The following is a 25,064-nucleotide window of genomic DNA, read 5'->3' on the forward strand; positions in this document are numbered from 1 at the left end:
CTCCGCCCCCGTCGCTAGTGAATATAGCCTTTAAAAACAAAGACTAAATAACAGTGTGGAAAAATAACCCCGCAGGTTAACTTTGCAAATGGGCCTATAGTGTAATGGGCCTATATGTAATGTTTTAAAACTCAGCACGCCAAACTCGGCAGAAGGCAAAATCTGTTGCTTCTCACAGCAAAATCGCTCAATTTCCACAAAATGTCACAGCCTAGTAATGTAGCATTTATATCCCCCGCGAGAGAGGCAACGGATTCGAGCCCAGCACATGAACAGGTTTCCTAATGGGCAAAAAGAAAAGAAAACAATGGAGGGAATTTCGTCCCCAGACCGCACTCGGATACGGAGCCCGTTCATAGGCAGAATCTTAAAATCGCGGGAAAGAGATAAGGCCCTTTCGCGCAACACTTGACATCACCCTTTTTGGTTTAATGCCTGGAATTACAAAGTTTGTAAAGGAATTTCAGGCTTAAAGTGTTATTTTATGCAATCTCCCTTCCTTCGCCCTTTTTCTCGGCAATTTACCTCATTAACTTCATTTGTAGTAGATTGCAAGAAACCCACCGTAAACACCGGTAGCCCCATGCAAAAAGTAGTTGTAAACTTGATAAAAATTCCGACTGCCTCCTGGACGATCCGAGGTCGCTCACTTTCACGGAGAGCCAGCGCCATCGAGAATCTAGCTGTCTCTATTCGGGCATCAAGATCATTAATTAATTTGTCAAAGCATATTACAGCCTTTTTACGAAAAGAGACATGTCTGGTTGAGATGTATTACTGAAAAGAAAACAAATAAAAATTAACCCAGTGCTCTCCAATCTCTCTTGACTAACTCCTGAATCATTTTGAAAACCCCACACCGAAACATACTTTATTTCACGTTAAAATGGATGGCATGTGTGCGAATGAACGATTAAAAATATGGACTGCAATGTTTGTCATACATAAAGAAACTTTATTTCGCCTCGGATTTTTACATTATCGATTATACATTCGCAGCTTAATTATTTCAACATGATACTTTCATGATATTATCATTTTAATTTAATTAAAATTAACACCAACTTTTTAATTTTAATTTTAAGTTACACTACATAGAGCGGTTTTCACTTGACTGTCGAAAGTTGTTGCATTGGTTTTGCTTTACCTTGTTTTATGATTGGTTAAAAAAGCGCACACTTTCTCAACCAATCAGAAGTGAAACCAAAACCAATCGTGTCCCGCTCACACACGCTTTCCCGCGCTTCGAGTCGGCCACATGTATTTACTTTGAGTTTTGTTTGGTTCCTGGATTGTCTGTACTTTGTGATTGGCCAGTTGGTTTTACGGTATTCAACCCGCTTTATACACTAACATTACATCTACATTTTACGGACTGGCTCACACTCCCCTACTTAATGGTAAAGTACGAACTTCAAGAACGTGTGCGATCTAAAGAGTCTTAACAGACCCCGAACCTACCCCCGTTGCGGAAACCGGGATTCTTTGCTTAAAAATGCTTTAACATGAATGTAGATTTTGATGCAAAAATAATTATAAAAAAACAGCGTTAGCAACAATGTGCTATGGAACAGTTCCGTGATGTGAAATGGAAAATCGAGGCGGGAATGAAAAGCTTCATTGGCTCTATGCGACCATGACGGTTGAGAAAGAATGGTAAACAGTCTGATTAGTTGTCCCCAGGACCCTAGGTTTAATACGAAATCACTAACAGAATCACTCCATTTTAATTGAATCTATGTGTGAAGAATCGAACAAACGGAACGAAGGTGGGTGCGGACAAACTCTGTATGCATGTATCAGTGAGCGATGAGAGAGTCATTGTCGAATTTTTTCAGTTAATAAGTTTTTTGGCCATAACACTAAGATCCTGGTAACTTTATAAATCTACAGACAAGAGCCTATATTATCAAATATGTTATTATGTTACTTGACACGGTTTTTTTTTATAGAACTGCCTCTTCAGCAATAATATCAAAACATAAACGTTTACTACTGCTAGCTGGTAGATATGACTACACATTCATGACAATCACACAGTTGACTAGATCATTTCTATATCAAATACGTGGATTCCCAATAAACACGACTGAGTTTCTACTTAAATATAATATAATGGTTATAAATAGGCTGAATACAAAAAAATCGAAAAATAACCGTCTGTCAACGGTTTTATTTAGATTTATTTGACCCTTGACGCTAATAAACGCAATAGACGTTTACACTCTTTGATCGACACTAAAAAAGTCCAGTTTTGTTCATCGACGACTTAAATTTAGGACACTTGAACATTGTTTGCCTAATTCTTTCCCCGTTTGCGCGCAAGATACATTTGTTGCAGAAGCAGCTTTTGTTTCCAAGAAACAAAAAGCGTTTCCGAGGTTTTCAGAAACATTTTGCTTGCATTTTGCTTTTTGGAAAACAGTGCTTCCTCGTTTGCCGGGACCATTTACAGCAAGGCGCCCAAAAGTGTGACCACTTTTAATTTATTCACATTCTTCCGTGCAGATTTAATCCAATCAGAAGTCAACTGGAATCTGTCCTTGGCTTCTGATTGGATGGTGGTTGCACGAAAGAATGTGAATTAATTAAAGGTGGTCACACTTTTGGGCGCCTTGCTGTAAAGGATGTAGGTGAACATCTACTGGGCCAATTTGCATGAATCACTAAGATAACCTCTTAGGACACAGTTGTTAGCGTTCCAAATACAAAAATAACTACACTACGTTTTTCTCTGGAGAATTATTTCATCGGAAAAGCTGCTGTTTTCGTCTTCTTCCTACTCATCTGCAAACGGATCTCCATGACAATGTACAAAACAACAAAGGTCCCGAGGAGAGCGAACCAAACGGCCCAAGCTGCGACTGGGGCCACGGCTAGGAAAAGCCCAAGACTGATGTTAATGAGGGCCAAAATAAGACCAAGACGACCCATGTTCTTGTGGAAATATTCCCAGATAATTCGGCCTGTTGACCTTGAACCATCGGGATGTTTGTGAGGACGACTGAAATGAGAAAAAAAAAAGAGAAATTGTGAAACAGGCGAGTTTTAAATTATTTGGAAAAATGGAGATCACATAACGACTGGAAACAAATTACTTTGCTGAGTTAAGTACATGTAGACTGCTATTCAACCCGAAGCAGACTACCAGTGTGTCAGGGCTAAGTTAGAATTAATTCCATGATTCTAAGACTTCTAAATGACAAACTGACCATAGCTTCTTTGCAGCCAAATGTGTCTCCAGGGCGTTATTGTTTAAAGGTACAAGCAGACAAGATTTACTTTGAAAGCTGTTCCGCCAGACGATATTTAAAAAACCCATTTCGCAATCCGTTTCGATCTTCAACACTTTTTGCCATCCGTACCTTCTTTTGCATTTGGTGTGTTATTTAAATATTCCTTCACTGTTTTAAGAAGTTATTTTATATATTTAAACGAATTTTATGGTCATTTCCTATGCCTTAGTTTTGCTAAAATCTGTGACACGGTCCCTTTAATGTCTCCCGAAAAAACTCATCGCATTTCATAAAATTTCAACAGGACTGTCCCATTAAAAACACGACAAATCACTGGGTTAACTGATTGCTGTTGAATACTTACACAAGGGCATTAAGAGGTTGTGTCACACCAATGATCATAATTGCCACGCCCAGTCCTCCATGAGCAAACTTTAAATGATCAAACGGAACTGACACTATGGCACAAATGAAACCTGCTAACGCCAACACCAGACCAGACACCTGCAAGAGGAAATAGCACTCCTTAACATAATAATAATAATCTATTATTATTATATATTTCAACATCACATATTTCAACATCACATATTAAATGATACAGCCAGCTTAGAAGGCTGTAAATCTATGAATATCCAAGCGGCCCATGTATTGATTTGACCAGCGTTCCCGTCATAAGGTACCGCGTGGTCCATAGTATTTTGTTTCCCGCCAAAAGATTCGACAAGCGATAACTACTGTTTTTGCTTTGTTGTGCTTCCCCTAAAAGAAAAATGACGTCAAAAAATGCTCCTGCTCTAAACGATCCCACGTTTACGTCACTGGAAAATTGTGAGGATTAGTAATATGGCGACGTCGTTTAAGTTGGGAGTGAAGAAATGTTTATGCTCTAAAAACGTGGTAAAAACTTCAAGGGGTGGGGGGGGGGAAGCTCCACTGTGTTTGTGTGATTTTATTAATCACTTGTGAATCGATCAAACTCAGTCGTAACATCTTTTATCAGCTTACGTAAAAAAAGGGAACGTATGCAGGTATAAATTGTGATTAGCTGAACTTTCAGGCACACCAGTACCCATTTGGTATGGCCGTTCCGAGGTTGCGCAGGGAACTGGGTCGAGTTTCAAATTTTAAGTAATCGATAATCTGACACCATCACATGAAAGAACTAGGTGAGATTGGTCATTTGACCAAGTTTGATGCTTTTAGGATAACCAGAGATAAAGTTATGGGCCTTGAAACATGGTTAAAAATCCATACAAACGTCTTATTTTGAGACAGCATCCCCCAAAACCATATAAACTCTTATGGTTTTGGGGGACGCTGGCTCACAAGTAGAGACGCTTGTATGGATTTTGACCCATGTTTCAAGGTCCATAACTTTGTTTCTGTTCATCCTGAAAGCATCAAGGTCCATAACTTTGTTTCTGTTCATCCTGAAAGCATCAAATTTGGTCAAATGACCAATTTCACCGTAATCTTTCATGTGGTGGTGTCAGATTATCGATTACTTAAAATTTGAAACTCGCCCCAGTTCCCTGCGCAACCTCGGAACGGCCAATTCCTGCTTGGAGTATAAAGGTTAAGCTCTTACTTACCTGAAAAATTTTATGCATCTTAAACCACCATCCTTCAGGTTCCTTGTGCCGGAAGTACCGTGCAATGAAGGCCCCACCTTGAAGCAAGACACCCCAGCCAAGGAACATGAAAATACCATGGAGTGCTATAAGGTTGAAATCTGCAGAGCCACACCCACCGGCAGATGGAGTCTTATCAACTTCTGAAGCATCACCCTCTAGGAGCCAGATGTCATTAAGTGATCCTTCACCACTGTAATAAGAATTAAGCATAGGAATGTTAGAAGTGTGTCTGCATGCTGTATGCTGGGAAGGGAGGGCAGGAGTATTGTCTGACTGTTTTTTTTTTGGGTATGTCCTTGATATTACTGGTAGATAATTGAATACTACATAAATGATGTAATCATTTCTATTTGCTCTCTTTTAAATTCTGTTACTGTGCACAAAGCGTACATACATATTTCCCATAATAGTTTTGCTTATTTTTTACCCATGAGCATGCAAGACACTTTGCTTAAGCTTGATCATTTGTCTTTGAGATATCCACAAAAGTCACAAAACACTGATGAAAGAGTTATCTCCAGAGCAACTCACTGTTTTAACTACGGTGTTTCAAAAGCACTCCTTTCAGACATTTCATCATTTTTGTCATATAATTTAAGTGCTATCAGGGTTCTCAATAGAAATTTTAACTGCCGTTGCTGTAAGGTTTTTAACCGTACAAGGGAACTACATGGCATTAGCTTTGTAACTCAAATCTATCTACTGCAATGCTTTTGCAGCCAAAAGTCAGAGTACTGGTATTCTTAGCTAAAAAAAAGTTCTAAATCTCTAGGTTTCCTGCATTGTAACAAAAAAGTTTATAAAATGAACAACTGATTTTCAATTTCCCAGACAAAAGAAAGGTGTGGGCCCTCACGGCCCTTCCCCCTAAATCCACCAAGCAGTTAGTGTCTCCTGCAATTTTCAGGCAGGGAGATTTTTTTATTTAATGAATCAAACATTTTAAATTGCTTACTCTCGGCCTGAACCTCCAAACATTATAATCCCTTTATCTGTTGTTACCATCACATGACCAGCTCGTCTTGCTGGGAATGACGAGCCCTAAAGAAATCAAATTTACAACAATGTAAACCAAGTTATTTTAAAATAATTGATTTAATTAAATAAGCTTGTTAAAAATAATACATCATTGAAGTAATACGTATCTTATAAGCTCTGTTAGAGGCCCTCCCTAGTCCCTTATCTTGGTCCCCTCCCAACCCTCCCCCCCCCTTTTTTTTCATATTTAGTCCTCACGTTACCATAAGAGTTAATAAAGTGGCAAGGCGAACAGTCTCATCTTTGACTGGTTGGAAAACACAACATTTTTATTTTAATTAATAAATAGTCAGCAACTCAAGGTTTAACACCTAGATTAATTAGCAATAAAATATACCTCCACTTTTTTCCTTTGCCACTCATTGTTATCAGGATTAAACACAGCTATCTCACTAGCCTCGTATTTTGATGTCTAGGAAAAAAGAAAAATATTATTATGACTACATAATTTATACAGGTACGTGTGTAACCGATCAATAGGATCAATTCATTTTTAAAGTGGAAGGTTGGCCAAACAAATTAGGAAAATCCTGAGAGTTTCTTATTAACATGTACTCACCACTAACACAGATTTGCTTGTTTCTGCTCCACCGTACAGCACTGCTCTACGTTCACTGCCAGTAAGTGGTGGCAGCATTGCCATAGCTGAATACATCCGTGGAGTGGAACACTCCTCCAGGCGAGTCCATTCTGTTTTGGTGGCGTCAAATTTCCAGTTATCCTTGGATGGACATGAACCACCTGTCATGCCACCACTGAAAGCAATTTTCAATCAAGTTTTTAACGTTACGTAGTCTATCTTTGTTGGGCTAGTTTTGCAAAATATTAAAATCAAAGAAGTTTACGGTAAGTGTGTTTTTCCACAACACCTGTTATTTAATTATACAGTACGTGGAATCCCATTTTCTCGAGCCTCCAAGAGAAATATACATTAATAAATTGGTTTAAAAAATCAGTGGTAAACTTGTCTTCCACGAACTGAAGCATCCACAGAAAATATACAGCTTTTATTTTGAGTTATCAGGGTTTGAGGAATCGATCGAGTGTTCAAGAAATTGTGATTCCACTGTATAACACATGATTAAAAGATGTTTATGTAAAAAACCATAATACACGCAGCAGATTTGATATTTTTTTTCTTATTTAGAATTCTAAAACTGATACATTTTCCAGTCTTACTGTCTGCCACATATTCAGATATATGACCTGTGAAAAGTTGGTCATTAAACAAAACAATGTACTGATCGCTACAACAGGGCATCAAATCTCGGGCAAAATAAAATGGGAGGTGCAAATGAATTCAATTTTCACACCATAGTTAAATTTATATAGTAAATATTACCCCACTCTGCCTACCCCCCCCCCCCCCACCACACACACACACACTTTTTTACCCCTAAAATATCATATATCACGCTCAAAGGCATAAACACCCATGTCACCCCCACCCACCCAACTCCCCCCCAAAAAAGAAAATCACCTGCAAAAATATATGACCCAACAAATAGCAAAAATGCTTATCTCCATCCCAAAAAATCATTCGCACAAACTGTATTCGCGCAACTGTTACACTTGAACTCCCCCACCTCCTCCCATGCCGGGAATCTAAAGTGACTTGTTTACTTTAACCGCAATACATGTATAATATTTGTTCAACATCACACGATATCTCTTACCCCAAGCAACCTCCATACATGACAAGCTCATCTGGTTTAATCACTGTTCCGGAGTGCAGACAGCGGGAATGTGGATAGTTCGGGTTGTAGTTGTTTGAACCGGAAAATTTCTCCACCCATTCATCTTTGGCGAAATCGAACTTGAAAGTGTTTGAGTAGCGCGTGCCAGAGAATCCGTGAGTGATGTAAAATCCGTTGCCGCCTTTCCCATCGTCGAATATTCCACCGGCCGATCCATACCGTTCTTCTGGCTTTACTTTAGAGTCCTTACCGAGCCTTGTCCATTTCTTCGACGTAAAATCAAAACGCAAAATATCGTTGAAGAAACGCCTCGGCGAATCGTCATCCCCAGAAAATTCACCTGTCGCCACATAGAAGTTGTTGCCCTCTGTTCCGTACACCATGCTAAATCGCCTCTCTGGGATAGACACTCCATCGCTATCAAGTGTAGGCTCCACCTTCGTCCAGTTTTGAGACCCCAAATCGAAAATCCAAGTATCATCATAATTGACATCGCCTCTGCCGCCAAAAATAACCAACTGATTTTTCGTTTTGTCGAAACCGATGGACGAATCTCTCCGAGGCGCGGGAAATTGATCGGATTCTTTGTTCGTCGGCGAAATTTCGCGCCATTTGAGCTGCGAAGAAGCGAGCGGGACTAGCAGTAGAAGAATCGCAGCTCTTAACATGTTGGAAAGCTTCGTCGAAATGATCGATCGACAGCGATTTCTGTGTAAACTTTTATAGTGTACCGAATTTATGCATCGCTAATAGCACGCAAGCTTATGATAATTGTGTTATTGTTATGCCACAGGGTCCTTACAAATATTGGTCAGCACGTCACGTCACGGTGACATAGCAAAAATTTAGAAGCAGTAGCATGCAATCCCATTTAGCAAAATGCTGAAAGAATTGGCGTAAGGCTCATTTAAAGAAATGTTTTCTGCTGTATTTCACAAGGTTTTAGTTTGGTCCAGGTAAAAATTGAGCTAGAATAAATGTAAACATTGATAAACACGTGAAAACAGTATTCACTCATGCGTTACACGCATTGGGCGACCACAAAATGCAAATATTTATTATATACATACTCGATCATAATTTTAAGCACATTCAATTTTTGTCATTATTTTTTATTATTACATAGGGAGCTTTCCCACCGGTGTAAAATCCAGCATATTTTTCATCAAAAAATGTACATATTTTTGTATCCGGTCGCGTTTTGCGATAATACATCATGATTAAATGACGTAAACAAGTTATTCTCGCTTGCTTTGGTTACGGCTAAACAAAGTTGAGTTGTCCAGGGCGTCAGAGTTGTTGATAGAATAATCCGCACCGTCATTATTTAAATAAACTAACACGAAATATTTTTAACTCCTTTGTAAACAATCTACTGACTTTGGATACGGCTGAATCAGATCCCACAGGAATGCGATGTCATCGCTTGCAAGAGTGCTCTATTTTATTTTTTATGCGATGATTCATTTTACTTTTATTTTTTTTAGTGGAAATATCAATAGCTCATGTAATTTTAGTGTCGTTTATGCAAAACTGTTTTAAAGAATTAACAACGTATTTCTCAAGCTTTACATTTGTATTTTTATACGATGAAAGCTGATTGATACATGACCTATATATAAACTGTTCATATCTTGTAATACTTGACCCGGTGTTTATCCGGTTTCTTAGCATCTATATTAAAGAGCTCGACGCGCTGTGACTGCAATCTCTGTTCCAGTGTGCACCGGTGAAGCTTGTCTAGAGCTTGTCTGAACACTGCCCTTCTGTATTAAACATGTTTTCTTCTCTGCTCGCCTCACTCGCGTTTCTCTCCAAACGCGCACTTCCCGTCTCTTAGCACATCTGTCTCAAACTGAAAACATCCGTGGCGATCTTCTATAATGTTACTTGTATTCGTACGAAAGCCAGTTCAAAGGTATAAAAACATTAGAAAAGGCACTTTATTAAACTTGGGACATAAGACGATGATAATCAATTGGCTATTTTTAAACATGTTAAATGAAGATGCGATGGCCATTAGCAGGAGACATGAATCGACTGAACCATGAACCGACCCCTCCCCGCTTCCGACCACTCCACTGAGTCTTGAGATAACGTTTGATATTGCATTTTTATTTCATCGAATGTGATTAATATATCAGAGCAAACTCTCAAGCGTTCAAACCAATGAAAACTCCAGAGTTTTACCCCTAATAAAAGTAAAACTCTATTTCCATCGAATTTTGATTGGTTCGTGGGATTGCTTGTGTCATGTGTGATTAGTTGGAGTGATTTATTACTTTGGTTTACGTTTAGTTTAAAAAACCGCTCTGTCTACCACGAGGACCAAGACGGAACTTTTTCAGTCCAAATAATTCTGCACTGTAACCGGATGTCAAAGGGGAACTGCGCGGTATCCGGCTGCACCTTAAACTTAATTGCGCCTAAAACTTCCTTGAGATACATGAATTTATTAAATCGGAGATGACTACTGCAAAATGATGACGCCAAAACTGCACCCTATATTCAAAAGCAAATTCGAATCCTTGAAAACTCTGATGACCTTTTAATACATGTTTAATTTATGTGAACACTTCGTGAATTGTTGAACACTGGTTGAAGAATGGGATTCGACAACATCTAAGAGAGAAGGGTTGGACGAGTCTTTTAGGCTAAAATCAGCAAGCGATTATCTGCCTACCAAATGGGGGGGGGGGGAGGGCAGGCTAGTTTTGATTTCCATAAAAAAAAGGACTTCAAATAATTCAGCAAGGGCAAATGACAGTCGATTGGATCTAGAGTGCACGGGAGTTGATAATCAAACAAGAAAGAGAAGTTCGAACACTCGTCGACCCACTTTCTTCATCAAAAGTTATAAATCAAAGACTATTGATGCTATAAAACTGTTATAAAAATCCTTAGGGCGCTTCTCAAATAAAAAAAAAAACTGGTGGGCCCGGCGTTTATTTATTTCCAGCAGTTTATTTCGAGCCCGGTATTTATTAAGCAAGACTTTTTCTTCATTATTTTGTGTTATACCTACAGCTTGTATGTACAAATTTAATAAAAATCTGAAAAATCACAGTGACAAACCGATAACGGTGGTGCCAGACCTTTTGTAAAACTGGATTTGTAATTAAATGAGATAAAATGCAAAATATAATACGGGAGTCTGATCCTAACGCCGTAAGCGACCAAAAATAAACAGAATGAATTAAGCAACTAAAACAATTTGAACAAATTTGCCCGAATTTGTATAAAATATTCTTAGTGCTTTAATCCGGTTTTGTTTTTTTAGGCTCAATCTCTCGCCTAGTTAAGCTTATTAAACCTCAAATACATCCTAAGAGGCTTATTTATAACCCTACTTTGGAAACCGGGCGTTTATTCGAGAGCCAGTGTCTACTCTGGAAACTATGGCATGCAAATGGAGATTTTTTGCGGAAAAACGCAACGCTTTTGTAATATTTGAGGGTCTCCGGCAATGGGGTTAGCCTAGTAGCAACCAATAAGAGACCAATATTGAGACCAATAGAGTTGATAGATCAGTCGTTAGCCGTAAAACCATTACCCGTCAAACAGTTATAGTCCAGTCATTTTACTAAAAATAATGGGTCAACCTGCAACTAATTGCAACAGAAGAAATTCTAACGGTTTTTGACCGAGAAACTTATCGTTAATAACATATCAAAAGTCCCAGAAAATCCCGGAAGGGAAAGTTATTGAAAAATGGGTTTTTTGAGAAGCTCCGAGACACGTTTTTAGAGATGCATGGAAACGAGGCTGAATAAAGCTTTTACAAAAACGCGCGTGTTTATGCCTTAAAAGTCAAAAATACAACAAAATTTGAAACGATATCTCAAGTGGAAGGTTTTTTTTTATTTAAGAAATCAAGTTAATTTGGGACATTTCATATGTACACAGCTTTAATTTTAAGTGTATTTCAGGTGCTTGCCATGTTAAAACTCGCAACCCCGTGTATAGGACTTTTTTATCTGGAGCGATTTTTTATTTTTTTACTTTTTAATGAAACGTTGAACTGTTTAAACCTTTATTCAAAAATAGTGATACAATTCAAGAAAGCTTAATTTTCGTGCGGAAAGAGTAAGAAAAGCGTGAGTTGGCGTGAGATCGAAGTTTTTAACTCGGATCCGAGACTCACACCCAAGGCGGGAGAGTTCGCAGGTATAGTGAGCTGTGTTTGACGCCTGCAGAAATTTTAATCTCCGTCGAACAAAATGGCTTGGGAGCTTCAATGTTCTGTGCTCCGACCAGGTAAGTGTATTCTGAGTTCTCTTCAAGAGTAATTTTTCTTTCATAATGGAGAAGTTTCCCTTTGCTGAATCATAGTGTATCACATCCAAAGCATTGTTTCTAAAGCGATTCTAGCGAGTTTCTGCGGCTACAGTATTTCTTTGAGTCTTTCAACGCAGTTGAAATGCAACGTATTACATTCTGGCTACGAAAATATAAACTAAAAAGCGAGATCACTGCATACGACACTGCAGTGAGTTAAAAAAAAAAAACAATGTTATCCTTTCTTCTACTTATAAAGAATGATATGTTTCCGAAAGGTTTTAAACCCGATTGCTGAAGTTATTGGAATAACACAGAGCGTCTATGATTCTATTGCACGTTTGACACAGTCTAAATTGTATCCTGGTCATTTTTAGACCAGCAAGAGCCTAAAATGGATGAAATGTGTTGTGCGATTTGCCAAAAATCGCTTGAAGATGACATAGTATCTCTCCGTCTGAAGGGAAGTGAGGGTATAAACCGCGCAAGCGCAGAGCGCAATGACAACATCCAAACTGTTCCCGGTTAAAAAGGTACACAAGACATGTCGCCGCGCGTATTCCCACCCTAGTAACATTGCCCAAGCCAAGAAACAAGAAATTGCAAGCTCGCAAACCTCAAGCCAACGTCGTTCTTTGGATCGCAAGAGTGAAAAATTCTTTAGCTTTAATACGGACTGTTTCTACTGTGGTAACGAAATTGATTTTGAGGAGCAAAAGAAAAAGCCAGGAGAAGTGTTCCGTGTGACAACCCTCGAGACAAAAGAGACTGTACTAGAGGCATGTTCTGAAAGGGGGGATTTTTGGGCTGAAGTGGTACAGGCGAGAATTTCAAATGTCTATGATTTGCCGGCCGCCGGTGCTGTTTACCATCAGCTATGCAGCGTCAACTTCAGGACCAAAAAACAAATGCCAAAAGTATTCAGTGCCTCAGATCAGCCTGATAGTAAGAAAAGAAAAATCGGACGTCCACAAGATGAAGAAAAAAACGAAGTGTTTGTCAAAGTGGCGAGCTTTCTTAAGGAGAACGACGACGAACAAATTACTGTCATGGATCTAATGGATAAAATGGAGGAGTATCTTGGTGACTCGACTACTGCCGCATAGCCGCACCCATATGAAAGCAAGACTTCAGGAAAACTTTAAAAGTACGTACCGCATCAGCTATTCTGCACAAATTTCACTTACAACAAAAGGATGTTGATCTGGATACGGAAAAATTAAGTCTAATCTGAACTGCCTCAAGGTTGATCAAGAATGACATCAAATTGCATAAAACGTCCATCGAAATCTACCCTTTGATCGAAAAAGAAGCTGAGAAAAGCGCCTAATTCCTCCCAGCCATGCTAAAGATGTTTTTGGAGGGTATTCTGGTTGGTAAAGATAACGGGAAGTTAGCATCAATTGGACGGGTAATCGTTTAGGTGGCGCGACCAAGAGTGATTCTTGCGCCTTTACAAGTTGGTTTAGCAGTGCAGCTGCATCACAACTTCGCATCGCGATTTCTAATAGACACCCTTCATCGCCATGGCTTCTGAATTATGACAGAGAGTTTGTTCAGTACGTAGCTGACAATGTGGAACATAATCTACGAACCCTTGACGGTAACGACACCTTTCATGGCATGGGCATAATTTGTACCATCACTTCTGTGGCACTAACCGAAAAAGAAGCGTCCCGTCGAGTCCCGAGACGAAAGATTAGTCCTCAAGACATCTCAGCAGCTGGAAAAAAATAAATACTGATACGCCCGCCATCTGAGCCAAGGCAATCACAAGTGGATCCCTCAGCGAATTTGGACATACTTTGGAAGACGTTTCTGCTGTTTAACACCACACGCCCAGCATGGGCTGAAATGATGCAAGCTGTCCACCGGGGTAACCATCAGGGGACCTAAACCCAAGCGACGTCACATGTATTTCCTCCACTCTAAAAATTTGTGTCTGAACATGCGCGGCGCCACAACATCGCTAACTCCATCGTCACATTTGACCAGCCCCTTTGGTGGAAGGTGTTCCACATCATCAGCACCGAACCAGCTAACAGTGACTTAGGCAAAGTTATTTTGCAGTTAGGAGCCTTTCACACGCAAATAAGCTTCCTTGGTAGCATTGGTCATCCTATGGAAGGATCAGGGTAGAGGGAAGTTCTGGAGTTAATATATGCGTCAAACGCAGTTGACCATATACTGACCGGCAAAATCATTGCACGCGCAGTCCGCGCGCACCTCATATAATGAGATTTATTTTGCTTACAGAATACTTTTTGATCAATTTTTCCTTCGGATGAAAGTTTTCAGGCATATTTGAAGTAAATTTCATGGTTTTTGGACGAAATGAATGAAATTCTGACCATAAACAAGCATAATTACAGAATTTCTGTTTTTGAGCCTCGTTTTCATGTTACGCAAAAGCACGACTTAGAATCCGTTAAATTTTGGAGATGTTCCCATGCATGGATCCTTTGGGACTTTTAGTATGTTGATCTAGGGACTTATTTGAAATGATTGGCGGTAAGAAAGCTTCTGTTGCAATAAGTTGCAGGTCCAACCACAAAATGACTGGACTATTAGACGTTTTAACCATTAGCCGTAAACAAAGGTTAACCGTAAAAAAATTCTCTTGTCAAGATTTTAGTGCCATGACGGTATAACTGATGTGTCTTGGTAACTGAGATAGGGAAACCAGAAGTTTCGGAAGTGTCTGGTGCGAATGTGTGGTAGCACGAGCTGACAGACGTTTTGTCTGTTTAGACCTTCTTAAAGTATAGGTACCCTTTTCTCGTCCCAAAAGCCCGCAATCCCTTTCGTAGCACCAAGAATTAACCTCTGGCGGAGTGCAGGCCCGTCACAAGGTATTCAAATCCGCTATTCACGTAGAGTACTTCCGGTCGTTATACGCTGACTCAGAGTTTAATAATAATAATGATAATTTTGCTCAGTTCTAATCATCCTCGTCCCCAGAGCTACTCGTTTTATTTGTGACAAAAAGAAACGAAAGCTCTGGAGACGAGAATGAGTTCTGATTAGCTGACAATCGAAAATGAACTCTCTGCACATGCTAAAAAAAAAACAGACTTCGCCAGAGACCTACGTGACCACGTTTCGTGCTGACCAAATAGAACTGAGAAATAGACTAAAAGGCTGACAAACGAAAATGAGCGACTGTGCTCATGCTCAAAACTTCGGACCCGGCAAGAGGTCGTGATTCTTGGTGCTGACCAAAAGGATCGCGGCCTCTGGGGACGAGAATGATCATTAGCGTGATACCGCTGACAGACGCATATTGAGCCGCCGCTAGCCTCTGATGTAAGTCACACAGCGGTCAAACGCAGCGCGCGTGCGCAGTTCATGTGTAATTGCCGCCAAACTTTTCCATACAAAGTCTTAAACTTTTCGTAAACTTTTGCTTTAAAGCCAAAAGTTAACGCCGTCCCTGGAAAGTTAAGGTTTCTACGCCGCTTATGGGTTGGAAATTTGATAATTCATCTCCACTGAGTGTCCCAGCTTGAACTGTTCTTTCACCGTACTATTTCTTTAACAATTTCTTGCAAAAGTTTGCCCACTTTCGAGTCAAAAGTTCGAAGCGGCAAAGACCGGATGTGACGTCATTTTTTGCGTTTGACCGCTGTGAAGATGTAAGTTGGATGTATTAGAAGTGGGGTTAAGAAGTCTGAGCAATAATGTCTTCTTTTCGTTCTTACACAGTTTGAGTTTCCACAATTTTATTCAAAATAACTGAATACAAGTAGCTTTAATTCGACTCTTTCAGGTACATCACTAATAACGTCAAGCAAGTAATAAAGCGTTTCAGTTTCAGGAATCGAAGGAACATTTCGTTTGGCAAAGTACAAAGCTAACACATTAGCGCTATGTTATCACATACTGAGCTTCGGTCCATGGTGTCGAGAAATTCAGTCTTCTAATCTTAGCCCTTATTTATTGAAAACCTACAAACAACAAACTTATAAATCAGTTAAAAGCAGTGCACAATCTATTGATCCAGTCTCCGACTTTTCCTTTTGGGGTTGGCTAATTTTAGCTGACAACTGAAGAAAGCTGGAGGGAAGTTTCTACAATTTGGCTTCATTTGCATCTTCCCGTCACGTCTTTGGACACTTCTATAACATAAAGGATACCTTATCCTGCCAGCCTGAGTATAACACAGATAACATGCTAAACAGCTTTTTGTTTGTCAATGACCGATATGTACACAGGCAAGCCACATCCGGCTTAAGAGATGAACTCCCTTTTATAATTTAGCAAATATACACATTGGAAATGCAGATAGTGGTTGTGACATTTTGAAATTGTAGCGCGAGACACAATGTCCGTTTAAAAGTGTCAAATTTTCCAAGCGTGTGTATGGCTGACTGACAGGAATTACCCACAAGCTAAAAGAAATATTTATCGGTTTGGCTTTAAATTATTCTTTCATCTTTTTTTAACACTTGGCACGAAAACTAATTTTTTTTCGAAACTTTTATATATCTCTTTGGAGTGCTCGTCTATCTATATTGGCAACAAGAAACACAATGTCCTACTAACAACTTTCTCACCGGTATGTACATAAACTAGTCAGATCCGGCTTTAGACGATGTTACTTTAATTTTTCAAATTTGACAAGAAGGTATAAACATTGGAAATAGAGACACTGACTATTTGTTATTGATGTTATATTTCCTTTTAAAAACGTCAAGTTTTATATGCTTGGGTGGAATGACTTGCCCAACCCAGCTTGACAAAAAACTCTGTTTTTTATCCTTTTGTCCTTTTCTTTTTCATCTTTGACGCGGTTACTGAATTTTATATGCTATGTTATAGCTTGCAACGTTCAAAAGAAACACAGATAAGATCTATCCGGTATAAAGAGATGATCACACAGTTTTTTAGAAATTTTCATAAATGACATTTTTTTAATTGTACCAAGATAAAGTATTTCCATAAAAAGTCAAATTTACAAAACCTCTGTGTCTGAGTGACAAAAGTTGTCATCCAGCCACAAAAACACTTTCAGTTTTGAAATCAGTAGTTCCTTCCTTTTCCTTTGTACTTGACATGATAACTTTATACGATCTCTCTATCTATCCATCTTTTATCATTTTTTGGGTGAATTTAAGACTAAAACACACAACCAGGACGCCACACAATCTCCCATAAAAAAGTTTTTGATGAAAGTTCTCTCAAACAAAAACATTCCCAAAAAAATATATACATACATCCCGGCGCGATCCTCTTTCCTCTTTATGCATGACTAAAAGGCGACACAAGGTTTTTAATGAGAAGTTTTTTTCCCGCAGGCATAACTTAAGGGCCCATTGACCCGATAAATACTTTCATTCTTATCAACGGTATAACCAACAACATATCTATTGTATCTGCTATTCTTATACCTAAGACGCCAAGTATCTTTTAATGACATCGGCGAGCATCAAATTAACACTGCCTAATGTAAACACCTTACACAAGAAAATTGAAATTTCATCCGTGTCCATCTGATTTGAATGCAGTACACGCTTGGCCGAGATATTTACTCGCAAATGCTGAACAGGAAAATTGACAAGAATGCTGGTTCGATGTTTTGATTTGAATTTAAAAAGCGTAGCCGTTGTAACGTTTTACTGTGTGTTACCATTTAAAAGCTCTATAGTACAGAAATATTCGGGGACGAGCGATCAAATGATAGTATTACGTTTACGACTGTTAGAAACAAAGATGGTTTTCACAGGTCTAAATTCTTTTCTGAAGTAATAAGTTTATTATCATGCCAAATACATTTTAAACTTGTATTTGAGAATCATTCATCATCTTCCTCTACTCACTTCATCGATTATCAGTAACACGATTTCCCATTCTGTTAGCTCTGTTCTTCGACCCACTAGCTACAGTGGCCTCGGTCTGCCCAGCTCAGTTCCCAGCTCTACTTTAGCTGTTTTCCCTTTCTCCTTACTTGTATTACATTTTGCTATCAACAAGGTTTTCAGGGGCAGGCAGATCGCACCGACCCCTTATCTTCTTCTTCTGAAGAACTACTCCCGACATCACTACTGTTTTTGTTACCTTGTATCCTGTTTTGTAGGTCGTGGTGGAAAATCCCAACGAAGTCCAATATTGCAGGATCGCCCTGTGTTTGTTCTCTTTACCCGGGAGTTATTCCTATCCCCCTCATTGCCACTCTACGTTGTCGTTAACATTTAACCGATTGCGGGCGACTTGAAAATGTACATTTTGTCCACCCCCATGCTGTACTCCTCTTCGGAGGACCACTTCTTTAAATGCATGTCGAAAATCTTTCTTGGCTAACGTGCAGAGGATTGGGTTCAACAGCGGCGGGATAAAGCCGAGGAATATCAGCAGACGCTCCGCCCAAAGTGGCATAGGAGACAACGGTGATGTTTCCATGTGGTCGTCAAGCATCATTAGGAAAAATGGCAACCAACAGCCGGCAAAAATCACCATCGCGATCAACAGAACGCTGCGGCCTCGCCACTCGTAAAGGACCGATCGGGAGGGCTGCTGAAGATTTTTGCTCAACTGACGATCGCGCTTGTTACGTTTAAACGAAATGTAAAATATGCGTCCATAAATATAGCACATTAATAACAAAGGAACTGCAAAGAACAGCACGATGCAAACTAGGCTGTACTTTATATCAATATCTTCTACTGTTTCTTCAAACTCGGTTATAGCTTCGTCTTTGATATTTTGCCAAGACAACTGAATAACAGAAGCTACAACTGATAGCAGCCAAATGGCAAAAACACCAACGATCGCTCGCCGTTTCGTTACAAGAAAATGGTAATTGAGGGAGTAAACTATAAAAATATAGCGATCACATGCAATTAGCAAAACATGGCAAACTGAAGAGATGGCCGTGAATCGAATGAAAATCGTGGAAGAGATACAGACATTTACAATGTCTCCCACTAAACAGATGAGGAGAAGAGGAATTCCCACCAAACCTGACATGAGATCTGAAAGCGCCAATGAAGTAAGAAACATGTTGGTAAGTGTTCTCAGTGTTTTCTTCTTGTAGATCAAGAAGATTACGAGACCATTGACCGTAATAATCAGCAGGCCGATGATGCACAAGAGTACAATCAATGACGAAGGAAGAAATGAGTCTTCGAATTCGAATTCAGGTTCAGTTTCATTGCTAACGCTGTTTGCCATGCAGCTAGCGTTACACATAGTGAGCGATGCCATAAGATGAGATATGTAAATGAAAAACCACCAGAAATTCCCCAGATTTCAGCTGTGCTTTAAATCTTCTTAGTATAGCAGATTTTCAACATTCACCTGTCTTGTAAAAGCAGAGGCCAGTCCACAGATTACGTTTCACGAACCAATGTCACACTGAGCTTCTGCAGATTTAGATTAAATAAAAAACGCTTTAAAATGGTCAATCTCAAAACGGAATATATTATGGAAAATTGATAACTTGTACATTATACTAAGCATACACATCACATTTATTGTAAATATTTCATTTATGCTCTTTTAGATCAGTGTGGTCGGTTTTGCATTGCTCTGTCTGTCGCGGACCACGATTTTAAGGAAATCGTAAACTTGACAACCGAAAACATCAAAGTGAAGAGAAATTTGATTTTTATCTTAACATAACATACATCACTCCGATATATCAAAATGGATATTGTTTTGTACCTACCAGTCCAGCCATCTTAAGATATCCGCATGAAAAGAAAATTCCATGTGGGTGGGTTGTTCTATTAATTAAATTGCTTCAAAAGGTCTTAGAAACGCGTAGGATTACCATTTTTATACGAAAATTGTTTTCACCGAGTACAATGTCCTGGACGGGTTTTGTTTGGGGAATCGCAACTTCTATTTTGGCTACGGAGACATACGAAGACCACAACATTGAAATGAAACTTAATTTGCAGGAGTCGGAAGCCTTTCAATGGTGTAAATGCTTGGGGCGGCGGCTGTATTGTAAGAGAAAACTCTCACGATTACCATTTACAAAATAAATAAGTAGAACTACGTGAGTTTTTCCATCAACCTTTTAAACCGAAATGGATTTTTAAATATAAATTGAAATTTTAGTACGTGTACTTCTACTTTGATTTCACCTTTAATGGATAAACGTTTAAACACTCTTCTTAAGCCTGGAAACCTTTTGCAAAACATCACTCATCAAAATAGCACTTTATTGTTTATATTTTTTTAAAACATTGCTTCAGTTTTGAAAAGGTGTTTCAAGGGTCATTAAATTAATCACTAAGCAACAAATGAAATAATTTTCACTCTTCGATGACATTTTAATGTAATCTTTTTATCTGTAGGCATGGCCGGATGAAAAATTTGGCTTTCACTCATGGCTTCACAAAAAATTTGCAACGACTAGTAGGATAAGTCAGATAAGTACATCAATAATCGAGAGAAAACAGAGTAAAGATGGGTTACTTGTAACAAAATTAATTACCCGCATGAATACCGTTTTGTCACAGTAAATTTGTGGTGTACGCTCTATTTACATAGTTCTCTAAATATTTATATAATATCTAACAAATCTTTTCTGAATGCACTGTGCTTTCCTTTGTTTTTTTCCAAGGAGTCGTACCCTAATTGGTGAGACATTTTCAGATCAAAGATAGGTATGTTGACGGGCGTTATTGCTTGCCGAGGCAGCTTTGAAGAATTGGTGATATAAGAATCGAAACATGAAGTAAAGAACACTTTTTTCACCCAGATCACGAGAAATCCGGTACACTGTAGAAAACAAGACAATTTATTTCCCCTTTCTCAGGAAAGGCATGGAGGTATCATACAAGATAATTTCCTCGTGCATCGAGGTCTAACTTTACCGTAATTACTTACCTTTAGTCTTCACTGTTAGAACAACTGATTCTACATGTCTGCACGCATTTCCTGACGGTTTCTCGAAGCACACAACTTAACGAACAGGCCACCACTAAAAATGAAATGCAGAAACAAAAATTTTATTCTGCCCGTTCCATCCACATTAAATTTGCTGTTTGATAAGAGCAAAACGTAGAGGAGGTAGATGGCAACTTCCTTTGTGACCTCTGTGAGATTGAAATCACGCTATCTGCAAACATTAATCCGAACTGCTCTTTTTATGTTACAAACCATTACGTACTTAGTGTTAAGTGATAAATTACCCAGTGAGTTGTTCCCTTCGGGAATAACGTAGTACATAAGCGATCGGCAATCACAAACGTATTTTAACCCTGGAAAAAAGCCTGTTTTTATGGTAAAAGTTTTTGAGAAAAATTTAAAGCCTTTTATACCACATTACTTACTTAAGAGAGTGATAAATGATCGTTGCAGTGAATTTCCAATTTAAGCATTTGGAATAAAGAAGCCTGAAAAAAATTCAGGGCTTCAACGGGATTCGAACCCGTGACCTCCGCGATACCGGTGCTATGCTGTACCAACTGAGCTATTGAAGCCCAATGTGTGGCTTCAATAGCTCAGTTGGTAGAGCATCGCACCAGTATCGCGGAGGTCACGGGTTCGAATCCCGTTGAAGCCCTGAATTTTTTTCAGGCTTCTTTATTCCAATTGCTTACATTGGAAATTCACTGCGACGATCATTTATCACTCTCATATACATCCGCAGTACATATATGAATCATTTCATATACATTACATCATTACTTACTTACTTACTTACTTACTTACTTACTTTTAATAAACATTACTTACAGCACCTTACTAAAAGCTTAAAGAACATAACTTGCAATACACCTCTTAACTCCCACAAACGTCTTACATTTTACATTTCCTACATATATGAACTTGTAGTGCACTTTATATAAAAATACCATGCACTGAAAACTTAAGTGAAGTACCGACTAACGACTAAGTGCAGAACTTACTGTCATTGAAAAAATGAAGTTGAAGAAAAAAAGAAACAATGGCGACAAAAGAATAATTAAAGGCAAGCGAACACAAATTGCCAAGAACTAAACATGGTTCCATGATCCAGGTATAGTCTTAGGGATTTTGCTTTATACGAGCTTAAAGACAAATTAAAAGTACCAGTGCAAGGATAAATTCCAACCACAATGAGACAGTTTATCAAAAGATGCAATACGGTTTGCATAGGTCGTGCAAGAGACAGCCTCCTACGGGTGACGGGCCCAGAGGACGTCTGCGTGGGAGGCAAGGAGATGGCAAAATGCACAGATTTTTATCACATACAATAGGTTGTTCGTAGTATATTCTCTGTTTAAACCTGTACTGAAAAAAAGCGATATTGAGGCTTCCGGAAGGGCATAGAGGAGATCAGTGGTCTTTATTAACATCAAAACTTTACTCGATTAGTCCTTTTGTTGGCTGTGGCTATTAAACAAGAAACATAGACAAATAATAAAAAATACATAGAAAAACAGATTTAACCTCTACTAGAACAAAATGTACAATGCGCAAATATCCAATGGACCCTGAAAACAGCAGTGTACAAGTTTCTAAGAGGGTCTGAATGGGGCTAACCGACAAGCGACAAAGGGCGAAACATATAGCTGTAGCGACAAAGGGCGCAAAATAATATATAGATTTAGCCAAGTCTAAAAGCGGTGCTCCACATATATTTACATATTTTGCTGCTTCTTACATGTAATAACTTGAAAATATATACTTTCATTGAAGTTTTTGCCGAATACACCTGGCATGCAAAACTACTCAAGAAATATTCAAATAAATCGTCAAATCCAATCAAATAAATTCCGCCGACCAATTCTTTGAGCCCGCAATTCAAGGTAAAACCACAACCTAGTCTGCGGTCAACTTCAAAAACAACACATGACCTTGATGCGCTCTTAATCTGAGCCTGTGATATGGTCGTGTGATACTGGTAAGCGGATACCTTCTTAAGGCAGCTGTCAATTGATCACGACATAGGTGTCCAATGACGATCCTGGAGCATGTAAGGTGGCATAAGGTGACATCTTCCCCAGTGTTGGGTTGTCTTGTGACTCCCCTCACCCTCCCTCAGAGTTTGTACGGACGCTCGCTCGTACGTTCACGTCACTATCAAAGTTTCTCGGCTTCATGCGTTTACTTGAATTTCTTACCTGTGGTGCTTCGCTTGCGCGCATCGCACGCTGGAGCTCCGCTATAACTGACAACCGACAAAGAATTATAATTTTAACTGATCGCCGACGTGTGCCCATCCCCCCCCCCCTCCCCCCCCTCTTTTTAGACGGAACCTCTTCTAATGTTGCTTGCCAGCTTCTTTTTTCGTTTCCATGACTTTATTTAGTAGATACTGTTGCGCTTAATTCAGTTTTATTAAATGCGGCTGGACTTGACCTCCACATAATGTTCTAATGTTTTCAGCAATCTAATATTGACATCGTAGCACAACTTTTGTGTGAGTCAATCTCTCACCTGATTCCACATTTTGTGTTGTCCAACAATTTGTTTCAATTTTGCCAGTATAGTTTTATGACTGACAATCACCGACTAGTTTCTTTGCTATCGAGTGCAATCCCACCGATAATGGCTGGCTTGTAGAGGTACAGTCTCTCCTTTAGCCCATTCAATATCTTGTGCAGCCTGCAACAATTAATTTTCAAGTCTATGAACTTTGGCTTGTGAAAGTGTACTCGAGCGTGCGCAATCCGCACTAAACACAAGACAAGCTGTCCTATAAGTACAGCTGGTAGGCTGAATAGACAAGTTTACCAGCAAATGTATCTAAAGTGGAGCGATTACAGAGCTATTGTGACATGAAAAGACAGGACACGCCTCCTTCCTGTACTTTTGATGGTTTAACATTTCAAACAGTGGAGTCTCACAACCGAAGAAACGGTATCAAAACAAAAGAACGTCAGTGAAATCGTACAAACTCCTTTCAATTTTGCAAAACGTCCTCCATTTTATCAATCAATTTTGTTTATCCACTCCAGCTGCCCTCCACTGAATAAAACGGTTTTCTATATTATTGGCTCAATTATCATACTTTACAAACAACAAGGGTGGCGATGAACCGGGACGACTTGCAAATTTTCTATTCAGTCCCGATTTTGCGCTTCCGGTTTTGAATTTAGCTCTTTTCTGTATTTTTTTCCGCAAGAATGACGAGGTCCTTATTTTTTCCTGGATAAGCTACCTTGAAATTGCTTGAAGCCAGTATACTGCGCGGTCTCGGGATTTGTTTCCATTTTTGTTTAGAATTCGTTGGCACATTACACTCCGGTCAAAGCGCACATGAAGTGTTTGAGTCTACCATTACGGGTTGTTTCGCTCAGAAATGCTCGATGAGCTGAAACGTTGGTTTGGAATAAAGTCGAGGTACTTCTACTCGTTATTAGTGTTTTACTATAAGAGAAAGGTAAAACTGTCCCAGAATTTATATATAATAATCTTTTTTCTAATGAACGACTCAAATTCAGTTGACTGCCATTCAAAACAAATCTGTTTCGTAGGCCACCATAAAGGTGACCCACTCTTCAGTTAAACAGCATGAACACTAGTTCGTTACAGTCTACATCATTGTTTTGATCGCGCTGTTAACCGTTACAATTTATATATATAATATATATTTTATTTTCGCTAGTCAACATTTCGTCGTGTGAGGCTCGCATAACCAGGCTGGAGACTGAAAAGAGACAAAAACTGGAGCTGGACGTCGTTGCAAAGACTTAGACACCCTCCGCAACTGAAAAATCCATCTCGAAACTATCGCATTCGTATTAAGTTATGCAGTTTCCCTTTAAGAGCATTGTCGACTATCCCCATCGTTAATTACTATAAAACAGTAGAAAATTCAAAGGTAGACGTGTTTTCCAGTTCAATTAGTGAGAAATTATAAAAAGTCGTTAATTATTTTGTTGTGCGCTTAGTCGATGATAACGAAAAAATTATTCTAGATTGCGCCGAAGAGTTCAAAATGTTGAATGAGAATGACTTCAAAGTTTGGACTGCTTGTCACACACAGCCGGGTTGGCGGGATGTTGCTTGCTGTTTTACTGCAAGTATTTTGTATTCAACGAAATATATTTTAAACAGTACGTTGTTCCAGCGGTAAAAAAGTAAATTAGGGTCTACAAAAGTGTATTTGATTGCTCAAGACCGACTTAACTGACGATATACATTTTCAGAAACTATTGCAACTGAAAGAATAGCCGTAAAAGCAACTGATCATCATAATTGACAAGTACAAAATACTGATAAGGTTAGTGTTTTAG

General features: G+C 39.0%; 2 protein-coding genes across 4 annotated transcripts; both read right to left on the reverse strand.

Moving 5' to 3' along the window:
* Window positions 1–934: 934 nt before the first annotated feature.
* On the reverse strand, window positions 935–8,704 carry LOC144650669 (uncharacterized). The gene is made up of 7 exons (XM_078510390.1): window positions 7,588–8,704; window positions 6,471–6,666; window positions 6,249–6,323; window positions 5,829–5,914; window positions 4,832–5,063; window positions 3,601–3,740; window positions 935–3,004 (listed from the first exon to the last, which is right to left on the reverse strand). Exons 1-7 carry the CDS (start codon window positions 8,274–8,276, stop codon window positions 2,743–2,745), a joined length of 1,680 nt encoding a protein of 559 aa, XP_078366516.1. The 5' UTR covers window positions 8,277–8,704; the 3' UTR covers window positions 935–2,742.
* A 6,657-nt stretch (window positions 8,705–15,361) lies between these two features.
* Window positions 15,362–23,466, reverse strand: LOC144650694 (melatonin receptor type 1A-like). 3 transcript variants are annotated; one of them, XM_078510423.1, is made up of 3 exons: window positions 23,263–23,466; window positions 20,725–20,818; window positions 15,362–19,247 (listed from the first exon to the last, which is right to left on the reverse strand). In XM_078510423.1, exon 3 carries the CDS (start codon window positions 19,087–19,089, stop codon window positions 18,049–18,051), a length of 1,041 nt encoding a protein of 346 aa, XP_078366549.1. In that variant the 5' UTR covers window positions 19,090–19,247; window positions 20,725–20,818; window positions 23,263–23,466; the 3' UTR covers window positions 15,362–18,048. The 3 variants fall into 3 exon arrangements, with proteins under 3 accessions (XP_078366549.1, XP_078366550.1, XP_078366551.1); XM_078510424.1 differs by lacking the exon at window positions 23,263–23,466 and having other exon boundaries at window positions 20,725–21,144; XM_078510425.1 differs by lacking the exons at window positions 20,725–20,818; window positions 23,263–23,466 and adding an exon at window positions 19,553–19,648.
* Between the last annotated feature and the right edge of the window lie 1,598 nt (window positions 23,467–25,064).

The sequence above is a fragment of the Oculina patagonica genome, chromosome 4, assembly GCF_052425735.1.
Source record: "Oculina patagonica isolate OP01 chromosome 4, crgOcupat, whole genome shotgun sequence".
NCBI classification, from domain to species: domain Eukaryota; kingdom Metazoa; phylum Cnidaria; class Anthozoa; order Scleractinia; family Oculinidae; genus Oculina; species Oculina patagonica.